The sequence below is a fragment of the Euleptes europaea genome, chromosome 7 (genome assembly GCF_029931775.1).
Source record: "Euleptes europaea isolate rEulEur1 chromosome 7, rEulEur1.hap1, whole genome shotgun sequence".
In the NCBI taxonomy this organism is placed as follows: Eukaryota; Metazoa; Chordata; class Lepidosauria; order Squamata; family Sphaerodactylidae; genus Euleptes; species Euleptes europaea.
This window is the reverse complement of record NC_079318.1, coordinates 9,475,665-9,499,295: the sequence shown is the minus strand read 5'-3', so window position 1 is coordinate 9,499,295 and position 23,631 is coordinate 9,475,665. Positions and strand designations below refer to the sequence as shown.

At 41.3% G+C, this 23,631-nt stretch overlaps 1 protein-coding gene across 4 annotated transcripts in view; it reads right to left on the bottom strand.

The window, feature by feature from the left end:
- Window positions 1–23,631, bottom strand: part of SASH1 (SAM and SH3 domain containing 1) — a 183,812-nt gene that overhangs the window by 115,289 nt on the left and 44,892 nt on the right. For all 4 annotated transcript variants that reach the window (XM_056853052.1, XM_056853053.1, XM_056853054.1 and 1 more), the window contains exon 2: window positions 15,187–15,315. In XM_056853052.1, coding sequence (XP_056709030.1) covers window positions 15,187–15,315 — 129 coding nt within the window. The remainder of the gene's footprint in view (window positions 1–15,186; window positions 15,316–23,631) is intronic.

Here is a 23,631-nt window from a genome sequence, read left to right as displayed (position 1 = left end):
GCTGCTGGCCGAGCGTTGCGTCGACCTAAAACGAACCCGTCTTAGCGATTGAGGACCCAAACCGTTACCCCTGGCTCGCTTCAGATGAACAGGAGCCTATTCTTCCAGCGTCACGACATCCGCATGCCTCCAAACCCCTCCCTGCGCAACCTCACCCCCTTTTGTTTCCAAATTTTTTGAAAAGTGGGAGCGCAGGGCTGTCATTGGTCAGTGAGTCGGCCAATCACCACCGGGAGCATGCTTTGCTGAACGGCCAGGAAGTGCGTGTCTCCGGCATTTTCTGTTTTGACGGGCAGATCAGCACGCTGACTCGCCACGGATCAAGAGAGGTTCTGCGCACAGATTGTCCCCCCACCTGGTTTGAACTGATCATGGCTGGAACGGGGAGGACACTGGGAAGAAACCGGAGTAAGTGCCCGTGCGTTTTTGGCCTTCATCACTCTAATCACTCCACTAATATCCAAAATCAAATGGAGTTAACTGATACCCCCGTTTCCTGTTTTAAATATTCAAAATTATTATTAAATCGATTAAGGGTATCTGTATTAAAGGTATGGCCCATTCCATGTGGCTGAACATTTAGGCATCACCATAGGCCCAATGTCTGCTGTGTTCACCCAAATGATATTAACAAGAAGAAGAATATGTAAATTACATTCAGCCTTCCAGTTTATGAACTGTTTGTAATCTGGGTTTTTCCCTCCCCAGCTTTGAGAAAATTGCCAGTTTCTGCGCACAGCAGATAAGCAAAATAATAATAAAGACTGCTTATCTTGCCCCTTACTGATATCATTTCTAGATACTGATTTAGAGTGGGGGAAAGGGGAAAGTAAAGCGACAAAAATATGTCTGTTTTAGTGTATGGAAAGTGTGAGCATACAGAAATTTTGAGAAAAAACCAGCATTCTCTGACCACCTCTGGTAAACACAAGATGAAGAATCTTTAGAACTATTTCTGGTTGGGGGGGGGGAGGTGAAATTACCATTATACATACTTTCTTCTACAATGCTGGATGTTCTGTCTGCATCTCCCTTCTCCTTTATTACTTAATGTGATATTTAACATGAAAAATTTCAAGACTCAGTTATGAAGCATCAGATATCATAAACAGTGTATACACCAGGGGGAACTGACCTGGATAGCCCAGGTTAGCCCAGTCACATCAGATCCCAGAAGCTAAGCAAGGTCAGCCTTGGTTAGTACTTGGACTGGAGATCACCAAGGAAGTCTAGAATTGCTGTGCAGAAACAGGCAATAGCACCATTGAATGTATCTTGCCTTGAAAACCCTGTGGGGTCGCCACGTCAGTTGCAGCTTGTTGGCACAAAACAAACAAACAAAAACACCAGGGGTCCCCAAACCTTTTGAGCCTGCAGGCACCTTTGGAATTCTGACGCAGGGTAATGAGCACAGCCACAAAATGCCTGCCACAGGAGGTGGAGCTAACCACAAAATGGCTGTTGCAGGAGGCAGAGCCAACCACTAAATATTAGGGAGCAAGGTTATGCATAACTCAAATAGTAACTCTTCAGAGTTTCAGGTAGAAATCTGTTTAACGGGATGCCTTTTAAAATGAACGTATTAACAATATTTTCTTGCATACACACAGCAAAGATCTTTGAGTTGTGGTGGCAGCTCCTGCCAAAGCTGTTTTTAAAAATCTGTACAGCAAATCAGATCATCAATTGCCAACTAGAAGCCCTGCCGAGCAAAAGCCCCCTTTGGCCCTGTCTACTGCCTAAAAACACTTGGTGGGTGCCGGGAAAGGTGCTGGCGGGTGCCACATTGGGGACCTCTGGTATTTATGGCAGTGCTGCTCTGTGTTGCTTAAGAAACATCCAAAAGATGGTGCAAAGCAGCCTATGCTAAGGAATTTTCCAGGATATCAGTTCTCACTGACGTTCTTCACTTTCTGCTCCTTTATGAATACAAGAATTTTTGACAAGAATATTGACAACAGACCCACTGTACACAACTCAACAAAAGCTGTGACTGAGTCGCACTGAAACAATGCAACAAGAGAGCATTTTGACTAACATGAGGCACACTGGCTTCAATAGAACTCACAACTGCCCATGGTTCAAAGATAAATTGTTGGGAAGCAAAATATATTTCTAATTTTCATTAAATAGAAGGAAAGCTTGCTTCCTCTCTCAAGAATTTATCCTCAGGGTTCTTTAAAAACAATGCAGCACCAATGGAGAGTGAGGGATACGGGTTCAAATATTTGCCCAACAATGAACCCGCTGGTTAATCTTGGGCCATTCATTATATCTCAGCCTCAGTTTCCTGTCAGTAAAATGGGAACATTTGTAACCTGCTTCACATCTTTGGTTTGAGGGTGAAGAATTAAGATGTACTTTGTATACCAAAGTACCACAGAAATTATCATCATCATAAGCAGCGTAGGAAATTGCATCCAAGTTGTTGAGTCTCCTAGTTTTTCTTTTAATTCTGCTACCGTATAAGGGGTTTTATTGTTATAAAAATCTCTCATTCGATATATCCCTTTTTCTTTCCATATTTGATATTTCTCTGGTTTGTCGATATATGAAAAGTTAGGGTGTAGTCTAAATAGAATTAATGGAGATATTTCAGGGATTAATTTATTTTTCCATTTGTTCCAAATTTTTGATGTATAAAAAGGGATTGTCAACCCATTTTATGTCTCTCACATTCCTTCCACCATATATAAGCCTTTCAATTGTATCTATTTGTTGCTCTGTTGCTTCCAAGCCTATCCACGTTTTTTCTGATGAGCCTCCTAAATATGATAATATGGTTCTCAGTTGACTTGCCTCGTAGTATTTACCGTATTTTTTGCTCCATAACACACACTTTTCCCCCTCACTTTTGAGGGGGAAAATGTCTGTGCGTGTTATGGAACGAATGTGAACAGAGCCGGCTGGACCCGCTGGAACGGCGCGCCCAGCCGGCTCTATGCACATTCGTTCTAGGCGCGCTGGAACGACGCGAGCTGTGCGCCCCTCCCGCCTCCCAGCTGGGAGGCAGGTGGGGTGCACAGAGCCGGCGGGGGGGGGTTAAACTGCTCTGCGCTGCCTGGGCAGGCAGCGCAGAGCAGTTTAAAGACCCACGGCCCCCCTTCCCGGGAGTCCCGGGAAGGGGGGCGGTGGGTCTTTAACCTCCCCCCCGCGCGCTTCCCGGTCCCGAGGCTGAGCTGTTGGGTGGAAGGCGGGGGCGAGCTTCAGGACCGGGAAGCGCGCGGGGGGGGGGGGTGTCGAAGATGGTGGGGCTGGGGAGGCTCCTGCTGGGCTCCTGGGCGGCCGGTGCCGGGGGTAAGTGGACCCGCAGCCTGGCTTCATTCTCTGGGCAGGAAGGAAGGAGGGTCTCCTCAGAAGGGGCTCCCCTCCCCCCCGGCTTCCCCTCCCCCCACGGGCAAAGGCGGCGTCTCCCCCTCAGGCCTACCCCACCCCCACCCCCGGCCTTCCTTTCTTCCCTCTCCCACTTCCCCCTCGGCGATCCCCGCTGCATGGAGGCTGGGCGAGTGGAAGGGAAGGAGGACCCGGCGGATCGTCCCGGTGGTGCTCTCCACCCGCCCCACCCGGCCTCTGCGCAGCGAGTGGGGGGGGGGCTGGGCTGGCGAAGGCACCGGTTGATGCCCCCGCCTCTCTCCCCCCTCCTCTCTCCCCCCTCCTCTCTCTGGAATGCTGAAGAAAGTGTAAACAACCTGGTGATTATATACATATGTGGTGGACATGCCCGTTAGTATCTCAGTTTTGGAGGGAAATCTTTGCAGAAATTTCAAAAATCACACATCAAAACATATGTGTTACACCCGCATTAGCCTTACTATCAATATGGGGGGAGCATAACCAAAGAGCAAAATCTAAAGGATTAATAGTGTTCATGTTAATGGCTGCTCGAAAGGTTACAGCAAGAAACTGGAAAACAGCAGAACTCTTAACGTTACGCTCTTGGTATTCTGAACTGTGGCAAATAGCCATGGCAGAAAAATTAACACACCAACTTAGAGTTATCAAAGGTAAGGCCAACATACTGAATTTTCATGAAACATGGCATGACTTCATCTCATATACAAACCAGAAAGAAATTCAACATATATCCAAACCATTTCAAAGATTATGGGAAATGAATTAAAGTTATAACAACCCTTCCTTTATTTTTATTTTTATTTTTTCTCTCTCACTCCTAAGTGTATTAACCATCTAATTCGTAATTGTACTCCTCTTATACTTGTATATTTATCTATTTGTTTACAAGAATACTAAGCCACCGACCATAAGTGCGGCAAAGATAGTTTGCCATTTTTTTAATTCTTTTTGTCTTGTCTGTTTGACAGTCTTATATTGTTTGTTTACATGTTTGTGAATTGTAATTGTATTCATATATGTTAATAATTTTTTTTAAAAAAAAGCAGCGTAGGAATTGTGTGAAAGAAGGGGCAAAGAACTACCACACCCTGTCATTCCTTTCCCTCTTTCCCAACCCTCATATGTTAGCCCAATATCCTGTCTGGCTACAGTAAAATATACTGATATTTAGCACCTATCTGAAGCCAAGTACAGCTTTAAATGAGAGGATAATAACCAAAAGTTGAGATAAGCAACAACCACCCTGGGCATCAAACAAAATGAGGATGCACTGATTCACAGTTCCATATTAGCTTACTCAGCAGCTTCATATGCAGTTCGGCCGGTGAAAGGAGCTATAAGACACACATCATAACCACTGCCATCGAATTCCTCAAAAATAGGACTAAAATGGTGCCATTTTCTATTCAGTCCTCAAGAGTAGGACAGGGACAAAGGTCACAAGAGGAATCTCAGCCCTACATACACAATGATCATACCTCTCTGAAACTGGTGCACAGGACACCTAGGCTCCATATTTAGGGTTCTACATTCACCCTATGATACACTATAAAGAAATAGCTTTATTTCTTGTTGCAATTGACAGAACCCTACAGTTCTCTACTTTATTTAAAAATAAATTTCTAGCCCAAGGCATTTTGAACCAAGAAGAAAGCTCTAAAATATAAATACTCTCATTAGTTTACATGTGAAATTTAGGAATGTCTTAAGGAACATGATTCCTATGGTGCTTTTTTAAAAAACTCATTTTGGCTATTACTCTGAGTCCTCCAAGTAGTTCATTTAAAAACATATACATATTTTAGAAAACAAATAGTCTCAGAATTCTATGTCCTTCAAGTTATGTAGAAATTAAGAACTCGCATAATGCTAAAAAACAAAATGATGTGAAAGATACCAAGGGGCTATACGTTCTGTGGTGCCATGACTTACATTATGAAGGGGATGGGGAACATTAGATCTCTTTGAATTTTCAGTTGTAAACCAACTGTCCTCTGTTTAAGGGAGATTTGGGGAAAATCACATACTTCTGCATTTCAAAACCATAACCCAAAATATATCCAGATGTTCACAAATATTTCATGGTGTGTTTTGAATCCACTTTGGAACCTGCACTTGATTATGACCCATATGCTTCCTTCATGGTCCCAAAGTCTATAACTACAGATGATCTTTGTGCATTTCTATCAAACCTCATTCTTCTTCAAGGATGACTGGACTGGAAACTCATCAAACACCTCAAAAATAGCTCCAAGCATAAGCAAGGTGTGGGACTGCTCAGATTAACATTTTGATCTACAGCCTTACCATAGATATACTGACTAAATTATCAGGAGAATAATTCAGAGGAAAACATGGATACATGTTTTATTTATGTATTTATTTATTTCAAATAAAATGTTAATGCCAAAGAATTGGGAAAATGTAAGCATTTTTTTAAATTATCTTGAAATTTTCCAAAGCTGATTCTAAAAGTGTCACCATTAAAAACCAAGGTTTCTTTCATGAAGCATTTTGAAACGATAGGTGAATTCTATAGTTATGCCATGCCTGATGGTACGGGGAAATATAATGTAGGAAACCATAATACACGTATCAAGATATCAGACTTCTCATCTGCAAAAGGGGACCTTATATATTAACACAAGCTCTCCCATCTTGATCAGCCAGTAGGTAATTTTAAAATTCTGTAGACAGGGAATGGGCACCACTCAAAATGGCTGCCATGGAGGGCTGACAACAGTCAGAAAATGGCTACTATGGGGTACTGGGGCAGATCACAAAATGTCATTAAGTTGTAAGCCAAGCATCTTCCTCCTACAAAGTCAATTGTTTCTGAGTTCTCCTGTTCCAACGAGGTGGAAGAAAGCCATGATTCCATCTTTGTTTTGGAGAAGAAGCAAATGGAAACCCATGGGTGGGCACCGCACTGGTGATCACTGTACTAGCAAAAGAAGCAGTTGGATAAAATATGTCATATTACTCTAAAAATTATCATATGACATAAAATCAATAATATCATTAACATTTTAAAATATTTTTCCCTTCTACCACGTAATACAATTCTAGAAAATTGGTTCTTGTAGGTTATTCGGGCTGTGTGACCGTGGTCTTGGTATTTTCTTTCCTGACGTTTTGCCAGCAGCTGTGACAGCCATCTTCAGAGGAGTAACACTGAAGGACAGTGTCTCTCAGTGTCAAGTGCGTTGGAAGAGTAATATATATAGTCAGAAGGGGGCTGGGTTTGAGCTGAGTCATTGTCCTGCAAAAGTATCAAAGGTAATGTGCTAATCATTGTCCTGTAAGTATCAAGATAATGTGCTAATGAGGGTGTGGTATGTTAATGTGGAACCATTGTATCCTGAAGTGATCTGTTAACATGTGGAATCCAAAGCTAATCTGCATGGCTATTGTGGACTGTAGTCTTTGTTAGTCTGGAGTTTTTCAGGACAGGAAGCCAAGCCTTATTCATTCTTAAACTCTCTTCTTTTCTGTTAAAGTTGTTAAAGCTGATGTTTATAAAATTCAATGGCTTCTCTGTGCAATCTGACAAAATAGTTGGTAGAATTAAGGGACTTTCTAAACCATCTCAATAATATCCATCCAAACATTCAGTTTACCATGGAAAAAGAAATTGAGGGTAAACTCCCATTTCTTGATGCCCTTGTCATCCGTAAAACAATTAGGTCACAAGGTCTACCGGAAACCAACTCACACAGATTGCTACTTACACAAAAACTCCAACTACCACCCCCGACAGAAAAGAGGAATAGTCAAAACATTAATAGACTGTGCAAGACGTATCTGTGAACCACAGTTTCTCAAGGAAGAAATTAATCATCTAAATCACGCACTGCTAGCGAACGGCTATTCCAGAAATGAAATCAGAAAGGCCATTAAACCAAACAAAAATCAGAAAACTCAGGAAAAACAGTCTCCCATAGGAAAGGTGTTCTTGCCATTTATTAAAGGAGTCACTGATAGGATGGAGAAACCTTTGAAAAAACATAACCTACAGTGTTTAAACCTATCAAGAAAATACAATAGATGCTACGATCAGCAAAAGACAAAAGAGACCCCCTCACCTCTGCAGGAGTATATCATATACCTTGCAGTTGTGGACAAGTTTACGTAAGGACCACACAACGCAGCATACAATCAAGAATAAAAGAACATGAAAGATACTGCAGACTTGGCCAACCTGAGAAATCAGCAGTGGCTGAACATGGACTGACCCAAACAGGACACAGGGTCTTATTCCAAAACACTGAAATACTGGACAATTCTACCAACTATTTTGTCAGATTGCACAGCGAAGCCATTGAAATTCATAAACATCAGCACAACTTTAACAGAAAAGAAGAGAGTTTAAGAATGAATAAGGCTTGGCTTCCTGTCCTGAAAAACTCCAGACTAACAAAGACTACAGTCCACAATAGCCATGCAGATTAGCTTTGGATTCCACATGTTAACAGATCACTTCAGGATACAATGGTTCCACATTAACATACCACACCCTCATTAGCACATTATCTTGATACTTACAGGACAATGATTAGCACATTACCTTTGATACTTTTGCAGGACAATGACTCAGCTCAAACCCAGCCCCCTTCTGACTATATATATTACTCTTCCAACACACTTGACACTGAGAGACACTGTCCTTCAGTGTTACTCCTCTGAAGATACCTGTCACAGCTGCTGGTGAAACGTCAGGAAAGAAAATACCAAGACCATGGTCACACAGGCCGGATAACCTACAGGAACCGATGAACTCTGACTGTGAAAGCCTTCGACAATAATTCTATTGTGTCCATTTTTAGATATAGCCGACTGCTTGGAGAAGTCAACTCCTCATTTTATTCAGTTACAATTTTATTTTTGCTACATTAAACCATGTTGATTACTGAATGGAGCTGCAGGGACAGCTTAACATGTTTTGGGCTTCTTTGTTATGTGCAGATACTGAAAGCAGACCACCTGAAATACCAGTAGGTATGTGTATGTACACACAAATACCATCTTGGTGGTTGGTCTACATGCCTTCTTAAGCATGTGGACTGGCACAGGGTTCTCTTTAGGTTGTATTCACATTTCACGAAAGGGACTTTTGCCACTTTTCTTTCTTCATCCCCCTGTGCTTCCCAAAAAGCTACTATTGAAGACCAGGGGACCATTAGGAACAGCACAGGATAGACAAATGTGGGTAAACTGAGTTGGGGGAATCAGCAGGAACTGCCTTCCTATTCCTGTACAATCTCTTCTGTGAACAGAACAGGAGCTCATGCAGTAGCTGAGGGGACAAATTCCACTGATTCCTTCTACACATGGCAGCCCTTCCGTGCCATATCCCATTCTGTTTCCAAGGATCTTCCAACTTTCAGATGCACAAGTGGCTAGAGAAAGAAGGCAGAAAATTGCAAGAAGCTCTTATAAGCCATACTCTGTACATATAAATTTGGATCCAACCCTGAATTTGGATTCAGGTTTTATACCAAACATTAAATGAGATGGTTGAGGCAGGCAAAAAATATTTCTGTTTGCTCACGATAAGGCCGGTTACCCTATTGGTATGAGAAAATATGTAGGCAAATCCACTGAATCAAAGACAACGGTTATATGATGTACTACTAAATTAGCTAATCAGCAATGTGGAAAGAAACAAGTTTTACCTTTAGAATGCTTGAAAGGACTGCCATTGTTCATATTTAAAAATATACTGACCAAATTACTACAGCTAAGGCCTCCAGGTGTTAAATTTATTTTGATTTATTTAAAATATTTATTTTTCTCCTTTTCTAAAAAGGTCCCAACAGGCAAAATTAATTTGTGGATGTCACCTACACTGGTCATTCAACCAGCTGAATATGCTGAAATAGTAACAAGACTAGATTTAGTGTAAACCTCATCTGCAACATAACAATGACAGCAAAGGGAAGGAGGTGTATAAATATCTTAAAGAGGCCTGTCCTTAATTCCAGACCAATTCCCATGAAAGAAAACTGCAAGTGGAATATTAATTCCATCTTTGAGACAATTAATTTGGCAGCAGTGTCAGTGCTCATGACCTCAGAACGACACATCCTAAAGCACAGCAACCTCCCAGCTCTGTTTTGAATCTCAGCATATACTGTAAATGTCCTTAGGCACAGTCAAGAGTATAAAAGTACCTTTCCTGTAGAGATTTTAGTGTTCCGTTATATATTATATATTTTAAAAATGACCAGCATCTAGAACAGACCACATATAACACTATGCCTGACTTCAAACCGCTATATCAATTTGTAACACCAGTGCAATGTCACTATTTCTGATTATGTCATTACAACTTATCCTAAAAGGATTATTTGCTAGCTGTGTAATCTGTATGCTTAAACCCATAAGCATTAAGGGTAACAATTATGTTCAGATTTCATCTAGAAGCCATTAACCTTGGTGCTAAATTCTCAACTGTCACAAACTATATCTAACTCCCATGCTGTGGAGCCTCAGCCTCATGCATCTGTAAACTGCAACAAACATTACAGAATCGGATACAGTTTGGCTATTGGTGGATGAGACAACACAACACAGTTTGCTCTTTCACAGCTGTGTTTGCTGTTCACTGCTCCACAGAAATCAGTACACACTTTTTCTTTTGGGCAGTTAAGAGCACCAAAACAACTCCAATCTCAGGAGACAGGTAAGATTGCTAACAAGGTGTCATCTCAACAGTTGTCAGGGCCCCAAAATAATTTTAAACAGATATCCAGTTCAACTCCATTAGCAACTCATCCCATTTCAAGCTCAGCCCAGCCATTCACTGCTTATTGTGAATGTGATGGTTCTTACCAAAACACTGCAAATAGCACAGAACAACCCAAATATTTGAAAATGCAGGCCTCAAACACTAAACTGCTTCAGAGTCCAGCATATTAAACAAAATTCCAGCTATCAAAATTAGTTTTTTTAACTAATTTTTTTAAAACGAGCAAAAACTTTGAAATCACTGATTACAGTAAAAAAGATACTGCAGAGGTCATATTTCTGTCCACTTAGGCTATAAATAAAATTCTGTTGGTGAAACTTCAGAGGGTAATTTATGCTACTGCCACAAAACAGCCCTAATACAGTATGGGCTGTCAAGGAGCAGTAGCAATATCTGATGGCTACCTTGCAGAATCAGAATTCTACAAAAACAATAGCTCACAAACACAAAACAATGACAGACTCCAACGTACTGCTTCTGATTTTTTTTTAACTGAGCATCTTTTAAAGCCAAGATTTATACTGAACAAGTTAACCACAAATTTATGTTTGCACAATTTGTTTGCTGCAATTTCATACAGGGAGCCCTGTGACCCAGAGTGGTAAGCGCAGTACTTCAGTCAAAGCTCTGCTCACGACCTGAGTTAAATCCCAACGGAAGTCAGTTTCAGGTAGCCAGCTCAAAGTTGACTCACAATGCATTCCTTACCTTTTGGCGGCCTGAGAGGGAGTGGCCGAGGAACAGACGTGGCACCTCCAAACCTGTTTCCCAGCTGCTGAAAGGCTTTAAAAAGCCTTTTACCGCCTTTTAAAATTTTAAATGGGGCATTTTGCCCCATTGAGAATAGTGAGGCTGCGCCTGCAAAAAAGCAGGCGCAGCAACACCATTCTCCCTGCCGGTGTGCTTAGCGAAAGGGGACAGGAAGCTCCGGCCCAGCACACCCCGGGCATGCCCCCTGGGATGCCAGCACGGGCCTTTGCATCGGTGGGATGCTGGCGGAAGGCCCAGCTGGCGTCCCTGGGTGGTGCTGCTGCAGCAGCACCTGTAGACCGGCATCTGGGCATCCCCAGCGGTGCTGGGGCCACTCTGCATGGCGTAAGTCACCTGAGCGCTGGCACAGGGGGCCCCAACACCCGCGCAGGCTCTTTTTGGCTTCCTAAGGACTTTCATCCTTGGAGGTCAGGAATGGGCTGTCAGCCTTCCATCCTTCCAAGGTCGGTAAAATGAGTACCCAGCTTGCTGGGGGTAAAGTGTAGATGACTGGGAAAGGAAATGGCAAACCACCCTGTAAACATCGTCTGCCTAGTAAATGCTGTGATGTGACATCACCCCATGGGTCAATAATGACCCATTGCTTACACAGGGTACTTCACCTTTAGGCACAAATATGTATCAATCAGCATATTACTGGGACAGCTCACACTCTGCATTTGTGTTTATACAACCAACTAAAATTAGCCCTCATTTTAACACATTTTTGTGACAAGTCTTGTGTCAAAGTATTAGGGTAAGGAAAGGTGAGCCCTAACAACCAGGGTCAGGAACTGAGTCCTGAGCAAGGTATAGATACTAACTTTACATTTTTTCCCTTGGGAGCCATATCTAAATGCCCAAGTCCATCATTGTCCTATTTAAAAGAACTGCATTACCAGAGATTTAGAATTTCAATAATGGGTGGAGTCCTATGGTTGAGTAAATAGAAGGACCTTGTGCGAAAAATCCTTCCCCCAGCAGCCCCCTATGCACACATTCCAAAAGCACTCTACACAGGTTGGGAAAATCTCATAAGCAAAATGCACCATGGCACAAAGTGCTACAGAGAGGAGGGGGTCAAGCAGAACAGCAAAGTATTTTACCAATACTCCCTCCAATCTGCAGCCCTGGGGCATAGCTAATTTCCCAACTTTCAAAACACGTAGGGGACTGCAAAGATCCTCTTGCACAAGCCCCTTCCCATTGACACAGCTATAAGGCCCAACCATAAGTTTCCATCCTGTTTCCAAAACTTTGTTAGTAATAAGAGGCACAGACTGCCATGAACTATCAATTAAAAAGTTCAATACATAATACACTTAGGAGATTGAAATATGCCCAAATTTGCCATTTCTCCCCTTACCACTTCTCCCATTTTCTTCTCCCAAGGATAAGCTATCAAATCAGCTGCAGGTCTGACTTGCATTTGCTCACATCTCTTTTAACTCATAGCTCTGCACCTTTGATGTGAACTAATTCAATTCACATGGTTTCTTCTAGACCACCTTGCTCAAATGTGTAATGAAAAGAACCAAATTCATCTGTCTAAATGAAAGGGAGTTCTCAAGCCATAAACCCATGCTTCGTTAACTGGCACAGAAGTTGCCAGGAGCTGCCTTCCAAAATTCCCGAGGGTTAGTCACAAGATTTCATTACTGTCAGTCATTATCAGGAGGACTAGCCAGTATACTGCAGTTTGAGGATAAAACAGTATCACAGAAATAGACAGAACTGCAGTTCACTCCATTCATTCCAGATGATAGTGAAATAGGTTCTGATCTCTACAAACTTCAGGTGGTTTACATCAGTCATTTAACATTCCTGTTTATAAGATTTTCCTTGGGAAATTTACAGTGCAATCCTAAACTGTTACAACCTTCTGGCCACTAAAGCCAATAGCCTTAGAGTAGTCTAACTCTTGTTTAGGATTCCACTGTCAAATTGTTCCATAGTCATAATTTTGCTTGATACTATTTTACTAATTTATTAAATCTGGAAAGATTAATAAATTTGAAATGAGCAACAGAATTGCAAATTTTGAATGCAGAAGAAAATAGCTTTACAAAGCATACAGATTGTAATATCAATTCTAGAAGTACTGTGAGTGTTGTTCGTGGTATGTGATAGGTGGACATCATGGATTCAATAAAATCTGAGCATGTATTGATTTGAAAATTTGTAGAACAGTTACAAGGCTGAGCCATATCATTATCAGACCATTGCTGGTCTAGATTTGTTTTACTCATCCTCATACCACAATTAACAAAAAGAATAAACTACCCTCACAATCATCTTCTGCTTTTAAATGGATCAAATTGTGTATTTCCTGCCAAATCCTAATTTTGTCTATATTTTGGCATTAGAACAGATGGTGGGTGGGACTCTGGTAATAACAATATCTTCCTACAAAAATGGACAGCAATGACAGAAATGTATGTTCTGAATGTCACAAGGAGATAGAGAAAGCAGGAGCTCACTAACGTGTGAGCTTCACAAGGAGTTTTCTGTTTTTTCCATGCTCACTACAAGGACCAATCAGAGAATTCCAAAATTATAGGCAAACTCACAAAGAACCACCCAGGCTAAAAGTAGTACATAAGAGACTTGAAATTCATTTCTTACCTAGTATACACCCTGTATGGAATGACATTGTGCCTCTTCAAGACTTCACTAAAGCCCTTATTGGGATGCATTTACACTTTGTGCAGGAACTGGCAACTGCCATCAGAAGCAATATACAAGTCTCTTTCACACATGCTTTTGGCCTGGGCAGCACCACTTCCCTTGTGAACTTACATAGGGAGTGTTGCTTTCATCCCAGACCTAAAGAAGAGAAAGAGAGGTTCAGTTGTTGGCTGGCAGGATTGCTATATGAATTGACAGCATGCCCCCAAAACCTCTGTAATATACAGAGGATTTTAACACATGCTATGCGCCAACCCTGCCAGGACCTGACACAATGTTTGCAGCATCATATTGACCAATGGAACATTACACATAATTTAGGGGCAGTGTAGATAGAGCACAGAGGGTCCCGTTTTAGTACAGAATGCTGAGCTAGGCCTTCTTCCATCCTTAGGATTCTATGTTTGTGTATACTCCCAATTCACAAGTTTCTCTTATCTACACAGACAGAGTTTTCCCTATGAAGATATCAGCTATGTGTTTGTACCTAAGGTTTTAACAGTATTCTTGCTGCTTTGTGGGGAGTTTGTCCAGGATGTGCTAAAAGCCAGACCAGTGTACACATATCTGGCATTTTATATTGTGTCAATTTCTGAAAGTAAATTTGTATAACCAGATAATAACAAGTAGCTCAGTGACTCCAAGAACAATTAAATGTCTGTCGTAAACCCCATGACTCACAACAATGGTGCAGTCTCTTCCTTAGCCACACAGAATAATTAACACATTCAATTAGAAGAGTTAACACTTGCTGTGAGCTCTATCCCTGGGGGGGCATTCAAAAGAGCACATTAACCAGCACTATTACTTTGATAAGCAGAGAAATAATGCTAACTCTTTGCACCACCCACACTAGGAAATACCCAAAAAATTAAGCTGGGTTGATTTCAAACTTCCACCTTGGCTAATATATTTTTGTTTTGCCACTGAACAACACTGCCTTTCTGCCGAGTTATTACATGTATATTTTTCATTAGCTGATTTGGTTCTTGGGAATTTAAGCCCTCTAGCTATTCCTCTGGGGAAAGTCTGCCTGTAATTTAATTAATTTAGCCTGTTCTCCCCTCTCCTGTTCTAACATAAGCAGCCCCAGCTGCCCAGACATATAAATTCAGCTATTTTTAGATCCTGCCAAAGAACTCATAATTTGAAAGTATAACAAGTGTCATTACCCGATCATTACAAGATAGCAGTTTAGACAATCAGTACAGTAATACTGGACTGGTTACAGCACTCCACATTTATTTCAGGTTGGCGAGACCAAACTGGTGGTTTATCAGAAGCAAGAGGAGGGTGTTTATGGAAGCTGCTAAACACCTAAACCTAAGCCAATAAATAAATACACAAATAAACATTTGTGTATGAAGCAGACAGATAACCCTTGGACAACAGTAATTTAATATGCTTTCAACTATTCTTTAATTCACACATTCAGCTTGGGCTAAGCTAACGTAAACATTTTTTCCTACCACTCCACAAGAGCATTTAATGGGAAGACTGTTAAAATTTACAAAGGTACTTTTATAAATTATATGTCTCTTGATAAAAATGAAATGCAAGACTGATCTTGAATATGTAGTCCTAGATCCAAGACAATATTTATGGGATCTTAGAATTAATATGGAAATGCATTATCCACTTACCACATCAAGGTCTTGGGAAACTCTCCGTTTGCGTAATTCTTCCATTCTCTCACATACATCAGTAAAGCAAGTATTATAATAATCTGCATATTGCTGAGCCAGGTCATCAATGTTGCCCAAAGACCCATCCTACAGGGAAGATACAGAAGGAATAATAATGCTTTATTTCTAGACCAATATTGGTAGGTTTTTTTTAAATGTAATTATGCAAATTCAGTTCAAAATGCTCTGAATGCCAGAGATATAGTTAAATACTTCACATATATTAGACTTGTTCAGAAACAGCCTGCAGTCCAGAAATGCGTCCCCTTCTTTCACAAGTTGTCACAGCCAAACATGCTCAAATTTGATCTAATCCATGATGCCCAATCTTAAATTCCATACTTACTGCTTAAAGCTAATACAATTTTGGCACTCTCAAATTTTAGATTAACATGCAAATAATTCTTACAAACTTTTAAGGGTGCTCTTTCATTATACAACTAATTAGAATTTGCCAAATAGATTAAAGAGGCAGTCCAGTACTTGTTTTTAATCTCTACTACAAAGATCAATAAAGCTGGAAATACCAATCTCATATTAATACACAGAAGATTTCAGATGCATTGGTGTTATACTGTTCCACCAATATTGTACGATGAAAATACACTCCAGTGAATTTGAGAATGGTATTTCCTTGGCACGAGGCATCACTTTATCAACAATGTTCTCCAGTCTTTTTTTAAAATATTTTTTTATTATTTTTAATAATATCAAAACAATATGTATATATTGATTAAAAAAATATAAACATTACTAATTTAATCAATACCAAAAAAAAACATTTTTTTTACTTCCCCACCATCCTCCTCTATCCGTTTATACTCTTAGTACTTCCCTTTGCATATATTTTCTAATTTAAATCATTCTTTATCCTGGGATTATATCATATACTTCAACGTTTAAAAACTAATAATAACACGCTTATATAAACCTGTGCATTCAAATTAATTCAAATCCTTGGATATTTGCTAAGTTAAATTTATTTCCACAGTACATTCTCCATGCCTCCCATTCCCCCACAAATCCCCCGTTGTCCTTTTGATTTATTAATGCTGTCAATTTAGCCATTTCTGCTAGTTCCATCATTTTATTTATCCAGTCCATCTTGTCCGGTACTCCGGACATTTTCCATTTTGCTGCATATACCAATCTTGCTGCTGTGGTGGCATATACTAAAAAAGATCTCTGAGTTATTATAGTATCTGGTACAATACTTAGCAACATCATTTCCGGTGTTTTAGGGATGTTATGCTGTAAAATCAATCTAAGTTCGTTATAAATCATATCCCAAAAGTTTTTTGCTTTTTCACATGCCCACCAAATATGGTGAAAGGAACCAACTTCACTTTGACATTTCCAACATTTTGACAACATAGTTCCATTAATTTTTGCTAATTTTTTGGAGTCAAATACCATCTATATATCATCTTATAAATGTTTTCCCTTAATGATTGTGAAAGCAAAAGCTGCATATCCTTAGACCACAACTTTCCCCATCTATTCAATGGTATATTATGCCCTAATATCTGTGCCCATGTTATCAACGTAGGTTTAATTTGATCTTGTTCTGTATAAATCATCAATAGTATTTTATACATCTTGGAAATTAAATGGTCATCTGTATCTAATAATGTCCGTTGCAATAGTGATTTATCTTTTGTAAAACCTATTTTCATGTCTTGAGCAAATACAGATTTTATTTGATAATATTGAAGCCAAGTCAAATGATCCTTCAGTTCTTCATATTCTTTTAGGGCTACTCAATTACCATCCCATAACAAAATATCCTGATAAGTTATAAAGGAGGAAGATCGTAGTGGTTGCAATGTTAACATTTCTTGAGTCGAAATCCATAAAGGTGTTCTAGTCTCCAAAAGGTGCTTGTATCTTAACCATATTTTTATAATAGAAGATTTAACAATATGATGTTGGAAAGTTGAGTGATTCTTAAGTTTATCATAGCACAAATAACCATGCCACCCAAATCTGTTGTCAAAACCTTCTAAATCCAATAGTCTCGTATTTGTTATTTGTATCCAATCCTTTAGCCATACCATAGCTGAAGCTTCCGCATACAGTTGAAAATGTGGTAAGGCAAATCCTCCTCTTTCTTTAGAGTCCACTAGGTATTTATAGGCAATTCTAGGTTTTTTACCTTGCCAAATAAAGTTCAATAGGTCTTTCCTCCAGACATCACTGTACTTTTTCTGTGTGATTATAGGCAAATTCTGAAACAAAAACAACAGCCTTGGTAAAATGTTCATTTGAGTTACTGAGATGCGACCCAGAAAGGAAATATTTTTATTGGACCACGTTATCATTTCCTTCTTCACCTGTTCCCATAGTTTAACATAGTTGTTAAATATTAAATCTTTACTTTTGTTTGTAATCTATATACCTAAGTATTTTACTTTGTTAGTTTTCTCCCATTCTGAAGTGTTTGCGAATGCAGTTTGTTCTTCTTTTGTTAAATTTTTAAATAATACTTGAGTTTTTTCTTGATTGAGCTTAAAACCCGAGACTTCTCCATATTGTTTCAATATCTCCAGCAGTTTAGAAATAGATTGATTCGGATTATCCAATATAATTAACATGTCATCTGCAAATGCTCTTTTAAATTCATGCTTCTTTACTTTAAGACCTTGAATTTCTTCCGATTCTCTTATTTTACAACACAATGTTTCCAAGGTTAAAGTAAAATGCAGGGGAGAAAGTGGGCATCCTTGTCTAGTTCCTTTTTGAATTTTGCAGTTTTCAGACATAGATTCATTAACCAATATTTTAGCTTTTTATTATAAATAGCTTCAATACCAGTTCTAAATCTTATACCAAAGTTCATTTTTTCTAATACCTTTTTCATGAAATCCCAAGAAACCATTCCATCTGGGCCAGGGATTTTATCAATTTTGTGTTTAGTTATTGCATCTTCCAGTTTGTAGTTATAGGTGCATCCAACACATTTTGTTGTTCAGAGGTCAACCCATTGATGTTTACTGATTTCAAATACTGAGTCATCTTTTTTTCTGAAATCATATCTTTTTGATAGTTTAGTGTAAAAAGAAACAAATTCTTTCTGAATATCTATTGTAGTGTAAACCGGTCCCTTAGTCGACTGTATTTTGCTGATTATCTTCTTCTGTGTGGAGTCTCTAAGATGGCCAATTTACCTGGTCGATTAGCATGTTCAAAGTATCTCTGTTTGGCATATTTAATATTTTTATTCATTTCTTCCATGACTACCAGGTTTAGTTGATGTTTAGCCATCTTAATCTTTAACTGAATATTTTTCTTTTGATCTTCGTCAAACTCCAAAATAAGTTGTTGTTCTAAGTTTTGTAATTCCCAAAGTATGTCATTTGTTTGTTGTAATTGTTTTTTCCTCCACGCAGTATGTTTCTGAATCATAAATCCTCTCAGCACAACCTTGAAAGTATCCCATATCATATTTAAACTAGTTTATCCATTGATATTAATCTCAAAATAGTCTTTAATGAGTTTATGTAATTCTACTTTTATATCTTCAGCTCTTAAGAGTCTATCATTTAGTCTCCATCCATGTTATTCCATTCGAAAGAGACCGGATTGTGATCAGAAAATGTTCTAGGAACTACATGTATTTTACGTAGCTGTGTAAATATTGATTTACTTGCCCAAATCATGTTAACACGGGAGTGTGATCCATACCTTGCGGAATAAAACGTATATTCCTTAGAAGAAGTGTTTCTTGTTCTTCATATGTCCTGAATTTGTAACTCATCCACCATTTGAAAAAATGATTTAGGAAGACATCCTTCATTTTTCAGCTATAGCTTTTGTCTTTTTATCAATCACACCATTTACAACTCCATTAAAATCCCCCATTAATATTATTTGTTTGTCTGCATGCTGTAACAGGATATCATGGAGTTGTTTATAAAATTGAGCTTTACATTCATTAAAGTTTTTGGCCAAAAATTTTGGCAGAAATCACCAGTATTCTGCCTTCTTCATCTTTGTAAATGAGTTCTGGAACAAATGAAACCTGTATATAGATAACTAATCCTTTAGTTTTTGTTTTCGAAGAAGAAATAAAACTTTGACCCAAGGAAGTCCTTTCCAAATATTTTTTATCTTTTCTACAAATGTGGTTTTTTTGTAAACAAATCAGAGAATATTTTTGTTTTTGTAGGAGTTTAAAAATCCGTCCTCTTTTCACTTTTTCATTTAATCCGTTTACATTCCAAGAGATAACTTTAGCCATGACAACCTAATAATTAATGTCCACCTGTAGCGCCTTTAATTGAGTCCTCATCTTCTTCATGGTCTGAGGTTACGCCTGTGAGATCTTTCTTGTATTTTCTCATAAATTTGCCCACATCATCCATTGTAGTGACTGTGTATTTTACCTCTTTGTAGGTGAATGCTAATCCTTGTGGCAACAGCCATCTATATCTTATTCCACTTTTCCTTAAGGTTGAAGTAAAGACTTTAAAAATAGTCCTTTTGGTCATCAAATGTCTTGGTATATCCTTAAGTAATATCAATGCATTTCCTCCCAAGACGATAGGTTCTTTATAGTGTTGTTGCATCATAACGTCTTTCATCTTAACATCATAAAAGGAAATTATAACGTCTCTTGCCTTGGCTCTTTTCAAATTGGGAGGCAAATGTATCCTGTAGATTCTATTAATTGCATGATCCAATTCTTCCTCAGCTATGTGGAATAGGTCAGCTATTGACTTCACCAAAGATTCTCTTGTTTGATTATAGTCCTCAGATAAATTGCGCAGATGCAGGTTTGGTTCTCTGGCTTTTAAATCCATCATTGCCAATTGATCCTTTGTATTGTCATCTTGTTGCACTTTTTCAAATTGTTTGTCATGGTTATCCACTTTTTTCTTGATTTCCTTGTAGTCTTCTGTTATTTTCTTAACTGATGTGTCCATTGTTGTCAGGCTGCTATCTCGGTTTCGTTATTGCCTCTGTCTCTGCGCTGTATTGTCTGCCCCCCAAGGTCGCATACCTAGGCCTGGGAACTCAGCTCCTGGGAAACTGTATTCAGCCTGTGCGTGTAATCTCCCGCCTTTCCTGCCTTATAATATCTCCCAGCTAGTGAGTCTCTCATAGCTGTCATTTTATTCGTTTGCACTGTATGCCTATTTGACCAGTAAAAGCCATCTGTTTGGACTCTATCTGACTTTGTGGTGATTTCTGGTTCTGTGGGCCAAGGGCTGACATTATGACAGCTATCTCTTCTCTTCACCATTCTACTAGCCAGGCTGGAGCCCAGGGGGGTTCGCCTGCCACTTGGATGGGAGCTGTGCAGCTCTCCAGGTGATCTACACCCTGGAGCCCTTCTCTGAGGATCCTACTCTGTTACAAGACTTAATCGCTGAACTTTTCCGGACGACCCGAGAGGTTTGCCGCTTGAGGGGACTGGTACAGGAACAGTGGCAATCTCTTAAAGGACGTCTCTGGATGTTAACGTCGGAGGATACTGATGCTCGTCTAGATCTTCAGGACTTGGATCAATTACTGGACGATGCCCGATTGGCGACTGAGGATTTACAAATATTAACTGGACTTTTGGATAATCTTATTTCTCGAGAAACTCTTTCTACCATGGCGGGAGCCCCGCCGGAGGGTTTTTCCCTGATCCCGGATGCAGCCAGCTGTCAGGCTGAGGCCAAGCGAGTCGCTATTAGCACCGCTCTTCTCCTTGTGGAATGTACAAAGGACACCCCAGTAGCCACCTTGGCTCAAGTTTTGACCTCGACTTTTGGAGCCGAGGCACCCGCACTGGCGGTTCGAGTACAACCTCTGCTGGGCGGGGAACCCGACCCCCTACTCACACTCCTGGAGACAGAACTTTTGCCGCGCATTACGGCAGAGACTGCCCTAAGACTTGAGAACGCCAAAGTTCTTGCGGATCAGCAAGCCGCCGAAGCGGCTAAGGTCGCAAGAGAGAGAGAGGCTGCGGAAGCAGCCAGGGCGGCTGCAGCAAGGATTAGGAATCTGGCGAACATGGACACGCGCCCCAAGGACAATGTACTAGGGCTATCGGGTCTGTCTTTTTCCCCGGCGTTTGTCCCGTCGCGCGCGACCCAACGCGCACGCCGTTTGGCTGACCGACGTCGAGACTCAGGAGAGTCTGAAGACGAGGATTTATATGGGGATAGCTCTCAATGGGCCACAAGCTTCCGGACCAGTAAGCCTCATCTTACTGGTGGCCCGAGTGAGGAGGTTCATCTCTTACGAGCCCAGAATCGGGAGCTCTCCGACCGTGTTGATCAACTCCAGGAAGTAATGGAACTTATGCTTCAAGAGAACAGGCAATTACAACAAACCCTGATAGCTCAGAGACAGCCCGTTCCGATACCGGGTCAGGGGGTACCCGTACAGCCACCCGCTAATGTGCCTGCTCCACCCTTGCCTCCTGGAGCTCCTGTTGCTCCTCCGCCCGGACCACCCGTGCAACCACCCGCTAATGTGCCTGCTCCACCCTTGCCTCCTGGAGCTCCTGTTGCTCCTCCACCCGGACCACCCGTGCAACCGGGTCAACCTGCGCCCGGCCCTTGGAAGCAACTCAAATTGAGGACTACGTATGACGGATCTCTCGAGACTTTGCCTTGTTTCTTGCATCAAGTGGACAGTTATATGCGAGAACAAGGACAACTTTTCCCCACGGAAGATAGCCGGGTGCGTTACGTAGCTTCCCTTCTGACAGGTAAAGCGGCTGACTGGATGGTCCTCCAATTTGACACCCGCTCTCGTGCTATTCGTTCCCTCAACAACTTCATGACTGCCCTGAGAAGGAGGTTTGAGGACCCCTTCCTGGGGGAAAGAGCCAAAACGGAACTCTTACAATTAAAACAAGGCTCTGCTACAGTTCGAGAATTTGCCGATGAATTTCAACGACTGGCAAGTAAAATTGTAGGTTGGCCCGAGACCACCCTGATCCATCATTTCAGGGAAGCCTTGCATCCTGACATTCTGAACTGGTCTTACATGCGAGGCGATCCCGATACCCTCGAAGACTGGATCCTATTAGCCGAGGAAGTGGAAAGCCGCCGACGCTTTATCTCTCTCGTCCGTCAAAAGCACAAGGAAAAAGGCACCCAAAAGCCTCAACCCAAGGCACCACTGCTCGTCCCACGAAATCCCCCACGTCCGCCCCAGGAACGTGAAGCCCGATTTCAGAGGGGTGCCTGTCTTACTTGCGGAGAAATGGGCCACTTTGCAGCCGTTTGCCTACGCCGCCAGGAATTATTTCGTCCCAGCACGACAACCCGCGCCCGAGGTCGTCCACCACGCAGAGGCACCGCGGCCACCCGCAGCGCAGCTCCGGGAAGACCCACACCCTCTGCACTCCATGCCGGGGACCCAGCCTCCCTGCCTACTACCAACGACCCCGCCGGGTCTCGGATTACAAGTGCCCCATTGGGGGACGACTTTCCCTCTTCGGATGAGGAAAATCCTTGGATTTCTCCAGCCTTAAACCTGGAATCTCCCCTCGACTTGTCAAAAAACGGCTCCGGTCTGTGGTGAATGGAGCGTCTCCACAGACCTCTCAGGATCTTCCTATCAAACCGAATGCTCCTACCAAAATCAAAGAAGTGGACTCCACCGTCTACGTAGATGCAGTTTTACAACAACTTAACGGTGGCCCACAAATCCCCGTCAAAGCACTAATTGACTCCGGTTGCTGTCGCACTCTCATAAGCGAAACCACTTTTGCTGCACTCAGAGCCGACTCTGAGGCTTTACCCGCCCCCGTCCAATTTGCCCAAATGGACGGAAGCCATTTCCAGGGGGGTCCAGTTGATCACCGCACCATAGGGGTGGCAATGGGAATTGGTTCCCACTGGGAACAAATAGACTTCACTATAGCCCCTATCCGATTTGAAGTGGTCTTGGGAATTAACTGGATTAAAGGACATAGTCCCAGTATTGATTGGGAAACAAACACTATCTCCTTCACTAGTCCCACCTGCGACCAGCATCGGCAAAACTTTGCTCTGCTATATCCGCCCGTTCCAGCATTAACCTCTACTGTCCCAACACCACCGGCTCTACCCGCTGTATACCGGGACTTTGAAGATGTCTTCGACCTTAGGGAATGTGATGCCTTACCCCCCCACCGGGCCTCAGACTGTGCGATTGAAGTGGTAAAGGACTGCACATTAACCAAGAGTAAGATTTACCCTATGAGCGCTTCCGAGCGCACTGTCCTCCGGGACTTTTTGGACAAAAACCTCGCCAGAGGGTTCATTCGCCCTTCGAATGCCCCAAACTCGGCCCCCGCGTTTTTCGTCCGGAAAAAAGAGGGCGACCTTCGCCTGTGCATTGACTTCAGAAAGCTCAATGCGGTTACCCAGACCAACGCCTATCCTATCCCATTAATATCCGATATTTTGGGACAAT